Source organism: Primulina tabacum, chromosome 4 (genome assembly GCF_025594145.1).
Source record: "Primulina tabacum isolate GXHZ01 chromosome 4, ASM2559414v2, whole genome shotgun sequence".
Taxonomy (NCBI): domain Eukaryota; kingdom Viridiplantae; phylum Streptophyta; class Magnoliopsida; order Lamiales; family Gesneriaceae; genus Primulina; species Primulina tabacum.
The window spans coordinates 211448-218704 of NC_134553.1; the positions used below are offsets into that span (position 1 = coordinate 211448).

Genomic DNA, 7257 nt, shown 5'->3' on the forward strand with positions numbered 1-7257 from the left:
TTGTTGCCGCTTATTTGGTAGTCTTCTAGGGTTCGTTTTGCTTTTGTAATTCCTTCCCTAGGTTGCTTTGTATTTATGTTTCTACTGCTTTAGCCTTTTTGAGGAGGTTATGGTTTTATCCACCTCCTCTTTTAGGTTTTTTTTTTTTTTTTTTTTTCTGTATTCTGTATTTTGTTACTGTTTATTTTGTGGATATATACAGATAGGGGTCTGCCTAACCCCCCCGCATCCGGCGGTGTTTTCCGGAAAAAAAAAAAAAAAAAAAAAACCCTAAACCCTAAACCCTAAACCCCAAACCCCAAAACCGGAAAAATGCTCTCAACCCCAAAAACCCAAAAAAACCCCTAAAAATCGCCCAAACTTGCTCTCACCGCCGCCATGCCGCCGCCGCCGGTTCCCGGCCGGTTCACCACACCACCCGAAGCGCCACACCCCAACGAACATAATATCCAAAAATCATCGTCATCAGAGCACGTTTGCCCCACCAAATCGCCGACACAAATCCCGCAAATTCCGGCCATAAACGCGTCGACTTCATCTACCGTTCCGATTGGCGCCGTTTATGTACCCTTAGATTCGCCTCTTCCAAGCGACCCTTGTGTCCAAAAATTAGGTAAATCGGTGTCCATTTTCACCGCCGATTTAAGCTCCGAACTTCCGCCTGCACTGTTCATCACGCCTCCAGCCACGTTTCTGTCCATGCCGGCCGATTCCGGTCACCTCTGTTCAATTGGGACCCCGATCTGGAATCCCCATGATCAGTCGATTCCAACTCTACAAGGCCCGTCATCATCGGTGTTCAATTCCGACGGGAATTTCAGATCTACACCTCGCACCACTGAAACCCTAACGCCGACGGGGTTTTTCTTCAATTCCGGCGTCATCGCCGCTCCGTTGGTGAATTCCTTTCAACCGTGTACTCCACTTTCGATGGGTAATCCAATTTTATCTTCAATTTCAGGTAATTCATCTCCGATCAAAAACGCCCAAATTGGCGATTTTCAATCGATTTCATCCAATTCTAGTGTCCAATCGGCCCCTCCGACGTCCGGTTCTCGTGCTTTGGATACCGGTTTTGTACTCCCCATGACGTCGCCGGCGATCGCTGCAACTCCGGCCGGTAACTTGCGGGTCAACTCAGGCGAGTCAAACCGTCGTGTTGACCGAGTTGACTCGGCAGTCAATGGTTCTGCATCTGCGGTCAAACCCGTCCTTCGTGCTGAGGTTCGGGCTACTGTTTCTTTTCGTGACGCTCTTGCACCTCCGTCTCCTCGTACCGTGCAGAAAAGTTTCGAGGATGTGCGTAATTCGATGGAGGAGCTGCCTGAGCCGTCTATTCTGGATGGCAAGCCGGGTATCCGATTCCCGGTTGAGGTAATTTCTTCACTGATCGAACCTTTTAAATATGCTTTAGTCGGTAAAATTTCGGGGAACAGGTCCTTAGTCCCTAATTCTTCGATTTCTGTGGCTTTCGAAAAAATGGGACTAGTGCGATCGTTTGACTTGAAATTCTTACCCAGAGGTTTTTTGGTCATTTCTCTCTCATGTGAAGAAGATTACGCGCGCGTTTGGTCGAGGGGGAACATTTTTGTGGGACCACTTGGGATCCGTTTTTCTAAGTGGACCCCCGAATTTAATCTACATGAGGAATCCCCCATTGCGCCAGTCTGGATCCGTTTTCCGGGCTTACCCTTGCATTTGTTCAACAAGCGTACTCTTTTTGCTCTTGCGAGTCTTGTGGGTAAGCCTGTTAAGATGGACGACCACACCGCTGATGTCTCTCGAGGCGCTTTCGCCCGAGTATGTGTGGAAATTGATGTTTTACAGCCTCCCATTCAGCAGGTTTGGGTTGGTTGGGGTGATCACACACAGGCTATTGATGTCATTTATGAGAAGATCCCCGCATATTGCATTGACTGCAAGATGCTGGGACATTCAGTTACCGTGTGTTATTCTCACGGGAAGAATCCTAGGCCGTCGAGCCCTAAACCCGTTTTTCAAAAATCTCAAGATCCAGTTCCTCCCAAAGCACAAACACCCCAGGAGGGTGCTGTTCCTGTCTTTAATCCTGGACCACAGCCTCGGCTTCATTTAAATAGCGATGGCCCTAGACGTAGACGGAGGAGGCGGCCTGTGCACAGGGGTCCTCCTGCTGGAGCCCCCCCTACAGTTCCTGATGTTCCGCATCAAGTTACTTCCTCAAATGCCTTTGAGGTTTTGTCACCCTGGCATGATGAGGCTCAGCGTTGCGACGCTACTGAGTTGGTTGGTCTTAATCCTGATCTTGGATCCCACTTGGAGGTTGTGGGTGATGGTTTACTTGGAGATGCTCCTTTGGATCAGGCTCCTGTTGTTGATGTTGACCCGATTAGTTTGGGTCTGCCCATTGTTGACGCCTTACCTTCGGGTACGGCTTGTGTGTCTGTTCAGTCTTTGGTTCATCAGTTTGAGGAGGGGGGTTTTGGCACTTCTGTTCAGTGCATGGAGAATCACAGCTGCCATTCGATTCCTTCCATTCCTTCTTCTCCAGATGTTTCCTCTCATCTTGAGGAACTTGTTGCTCAACAGGGGTCTCCTGTTTGTGAGCGGATTGTCGAGCGTATGTCTGCTGATGACCTCGACACGGGGTTTGATCGACATTCTGATTCTGGTGCTCAGGATACTGATATGTCGAACGTGAATAAAAGGAAAAAAGAAGCGTTGGGAGTTTCGTTTAAGCGGCGGCCGGGTGCTTCTGCTCATCGATCTCCATGAATTCCCTCATTTGGAATGTTCGGGGACTTCGGAGTTCGGAGTCCCAACAGCGGCTTCATGCTTATGTGAAGGCGCATCAGATTAAGATTTTGGCCATTTTGGAGCCGATGATCATGTTGGACCAGAGATTCATGACTCGCCGTTTTGGTTTTTCTAGAGTCATTTCGAATCTTTCTGGTAATATTTGGGTTTTTTCATCCGCGGATGTGCAGACTGAGTGTGTTTTTGATCATGCTCAGTTCCTGCACATCAAGGTGTCCGCCTCTTTTTTACCGACTGAGGTGTTTTGTTCATTTGTTTATGCCAGCTGCGGCTACGTTGAGCGCAGAGATCTTTGGTCTTCCCTTCTTCAGGTCAAGCCTGCTCTGGGTCCTTGGCTTGTTGGGGGTGATTTTAATGTAGTCAGAGATGCATCTGAGTGTTTGGGCACCCGTGGTGGTAGGCTTCTACCCATGGAGGAGTTCAATACTTTCATTTTGGATTCTGGTCTGGTTGATGCCGGTTTTGAGGGCTCTTCGTTCACCTGGACGAATAAGACCATTTGGAAGCGGTTGGACAGGGTTATGGTCTCCGTTGATTGGGGTGATCATTTCAGCTCCATTCGTGTTGAACATCTTCCCCGTACTTTCTCTGACCACTGTCCGCTTTTGGTCACCGCTCCGGTTTTTGCCCGTGGGCCGAGCTCGTTTCGCTTCCAGCGTATGTGGCTTCGGCATCATGGTTTTTTGCAGACTGTTCGGCTTAATTGGTTTCTGCCTTGTAGTTTGAGTGGTATGCCTCGCCTTTTTGCTAAGATTAAGCGCCTCAAACATCACCTCAAGTGGTGGAATCAGGATGTTTTTGGGAACCTTTTCGATAAAATCATTGAGGCTGAGAGGGCTGTTCGGTCCGTTGAGGTTGTCTGTGAGGCTGATCCTTCTGAGTTGAATTGGACTTCTCTGTCTGATCGCAATGAGGATCTGGCCCGTGTCACCGCCATGGAGGCGGATTTTTGGAGACGGAAAGCTGCTTGCCACTGGTTAGAGGATGGTGAGAGGAACACCAAACTCTTTCACAACATGGTGAAGAAGAAAAGGGTGGCGAATAAGATTTTCCGCATCTGGGATAATGGGGTATGCCTGACGTCTCCTGAGTTGATTCAGCAGTCGGGAGCCTCGTTTTTCCAGCATTTGCTTACTGGTGACCCCTCTGCGCTTGCGAGTCCTGATTTTTCGGGCTTCCCCTCCGTTATCTCTGCTGTGGAGAATGAGGGTATTGTTGTGACCCCTTCTTTGGAGGAGGTTCGTGCGACCGTCTTCTCCATACATCCTGATAGTGTGGCTGGGCCTGATGGCTTCTCCTCGGCGTTCTTTCAGCATTGTTGGGAGATTGTTCATCAGGATGTTTTTGATGCTGTCCTGGATTTTTTCAGGGGTTCTCCCCTCCCCCAGGGTTTTACCGCCACCACAATCACTCTGATCCCCAAAGTCGCGGGTGCTCATGCTTGGTCGGACTTCCGTCCGATTAGTCTGTGCAATGTCACTAATAAGATCATCTCTAAGCTGTTGTACTCTCGGCTGAGGGTTGTGGCGGAGAGACTTATTTCACCGAATCAGAGTGGCTTCGTTCCGGGTCGGATGATCTCCGATAATATTCTCCTAGCCCAGGAGCTCACTCACAGTCTCACTCTCCCCACTCGTGGCGGTAATGTTATCCTGAAGTTGGATATGGCCAAGGCCTATGACAGGGTCCAGTGGCCTTTCCTCTTCGAGGTTTTGAGACACTTTGGTTTCTCGGAGCGGGTTGTGGAGATGGTCTCGGCTTGCATATCTCATTGTCATTTCTCCGTGAACATCAATGGCTCTCTCTCGGGGTTCTTTGGTTCCACTAGAGGCCTCAGACAGGGCGATCCCTTGTCCCCCATGCTTTTCATTTTGGGGGCGGAGTACCTATCGCGCGGCCTTGACCGCCTCTACCTGCAGCATCCTGAGCTCAGGTACCGCTCTGGTTGTGATATCCTGATTTCCCATCTGGCTTATGCTGATGATGTCATTATTTTTGCCAATGGTGGGTCTCGTAGTTTGCGGCGCCTTATGGGTTTACTGCATCATTATGAGAATTGTTCGGGTCAGCTGGTGAACGCTGTCAAAAGTTCTGTTATCTTGCCTCCGAGGTGCTCTGAGCGACTTCGCTCTCGGATTTTGCGCATCACCAGGTTTGCGGAGGGTCATTTGCCCCTCAAGTACCTCGGAGTCCCCTTGTTTAGGGGTAACCGAGTATGTTCCCTTTTTGAGCACCTCCTACAATCTGTTCGTAGGAAGTTAGAGGGTTGGGAGATCCGGACGCTCTCTCCGAGTAGCCGCATAACCCTTATCCGCAGTGTGCTCCTCTCCATGCCGATTTATCTGTTTCAGGTGGTACAGCCACCGCTTGCTGTCATGGAGAAGCTTGAGCTGGTTTTCAACGCTTTTCTCTGGGGGTCGCGGACACTGGAGAAGAAATGGCACTGGGCCAAGTGGTCTCGAGCCTGTCTCCCAGTGATGGAGGGTGGTCTTGGCTTCCGCAGATTGAAAGATCTGGTGGATAGCTTTTCTATTAAGTTGTGGTTCCGGTTTCGGCAGGGCTCCTCTCTCTGGGCGAGATTCCTTTTACGGAAGTATTGCCAGATGGATGCTCCTGCCTCTGTTCTCCCTCGTGGTTTAATATCCCCCACCTGGCGTCGTCTCCTACGGATCAGACCTCGCGCCGAGCCCGGCATTCGCTGGCGCGTTGGCCTTGGAGACGTGTCCTTTTGGGATGACATATGGTTTGGGGATACTGCTCTGTCCAGCCAGTGTGAGGTCCGTGGGGGCCGTGATGTTCGGGTTTTTCACTTTTTGTCTGAGGGGGCTTGGGATTTCGATCTTCTTTGCGCTGTGGTTGCCCCTTCTGTTGCTGAGGCGATTACTTTGACCCCGATTGCCTTTGGCCAGCCTGATTTGGCGCTTTGGATTCACAGTTCTGACGGTGCTTTTTCGATTAGGTCTGCTTGGGAGCTTGTCCGATTGAGAGACCCTGTTTCTGATATCTTGACTCCTTGTTGGGGCCGTTGGTTGAGGCCCACGATGTCTTTTTTTCTTTGGAGATTTTGGCATCAGTGGCTCCCGTTGGATGATATGCTCCAACGTCGTGGCTTTGAGTTGGCTTCTCGATGCCAGTGTTGTGATATGTCGGAGACATTTACACATGTCTTCATTGATGGCCCGATAGCCCGTTATGTCTGGCATTTCTTTGGTGCCATATTTCGTGTCCGGATCCCCTGCACAGGGGATCTCAGGTTGTTCCTTAGCGCTTGGAAGAGAAATCTTCATTGGGCACCTGGGGGCCACGTCAAGGAGTTTCTGCCCTTCATTGTTTTGTGGTTTCTCTGGATGGCTCGTAATGATGCGAAGCACCGTCAGTTGCGTATTTCTGGGGAGACTGTGAAGTCTCAGATTTTGTCTTATCTGCGTCTTGCCCATGCTGCTTTCATTGTTAAGCCCAAGCACTGGCTTGGTGCCTTTGAGGCGGCGAGATCGCTGGGAATTTTTGTTGCCTTTCAGCGGACCCATAGGTTAGCGATTGTCCGGTGGCTCTGTCCACCACCTGGGTGCTTTAAGCTGAATGTTGATGGGAGTTCGAGGGGCAATCCTGGGGAGTCGTCTGTCGGTGGTGTTGTGCGTGATTCTTCTGGCAGGGTGGTGCTCTCCTTCAGCGAGTTTATCGGAGTCGGGACCAATGTCCGGGCGGAGCTTTGGGCGGTTTGGAGGGGCCTTCTTATCTGTTCCGATCTCGGTCTTTTTCCCCTTTGGGTTGAGACCGATTCTCAGATTTCTCTTCAGATCCTGCGTTCTCGTCGGTGTCATTGGGACCTTCATCATACAGTCACTCGGATTCTGTTTCTTTTGAGGGGGCGGGCGGTTCATTTTTCACATATTTTTCGGGAGGGAAATTCGGTGGCGGATGCGTTGGCGGCGAGGGCTCATACCATTAGGGTTTATACCTTAGAGTTAGGTCCTTCACTACCCAGACACATATCCATACTGACCCGCTCGGATATCTCCGGGCTTCCCTACCTTAGATACAGATGTTCTTAGCTATTTGCAGCCCCTTCCTTTATTTGGATCTATTTCTATATATATATATATTTATATATATCTATATGTATTTTTTCCTTTGCAGGTACTGTCTCTTTGGAGTGCTTTGTTTCTTTGGATCTGGGTGGACTCTCGCACCTTCTCCATTGCTGCTTTTATTTGGACCACCCTGTTCTCTGGCGGTCGCTCTCTGCAGGCTTCTCCTTGGCCGCCGCTCTCTATATTTTGTGTTCTCTTGCCGGGTTTTATGGTGGCTTTGGATGATCTCTCTCAGTGGTTTCTCTGGCCCAGAGCTCCATTCATGTCGGGATTTATATGTTCTCTGCTTTTGCTACGTGCATTGGTGGCTCTCCATGTTATCTCTTGGCTACCTCTTATATCAACGTTCCAGTCACGCTTGGATTTATGA

At 50.0% G+C, this 7257-nt stretch overlaps 1 protein-coding gene across 1 annotated transcript; it reads left to right on the plus strand.

Moving 5' to 3' along the window:
- The first annotated feature begins 3731 nt into the window (after nucleotides 1-3731).
- LOC142541291 (uncharacterized) lies at nucleotides 3732-7257 on the plus strand. The gene is made up of 2 exons (XM_075647850.1): nucleotides 3732-6746; nucleotides 6934-7257. Exons 1-2 carry the CDS (start codon nucleotides 3732-3734, stop codon nucleotides 7255-7257), a joined length of 3339 nt encoding a protein of 1112 aa, XP_075503965.1.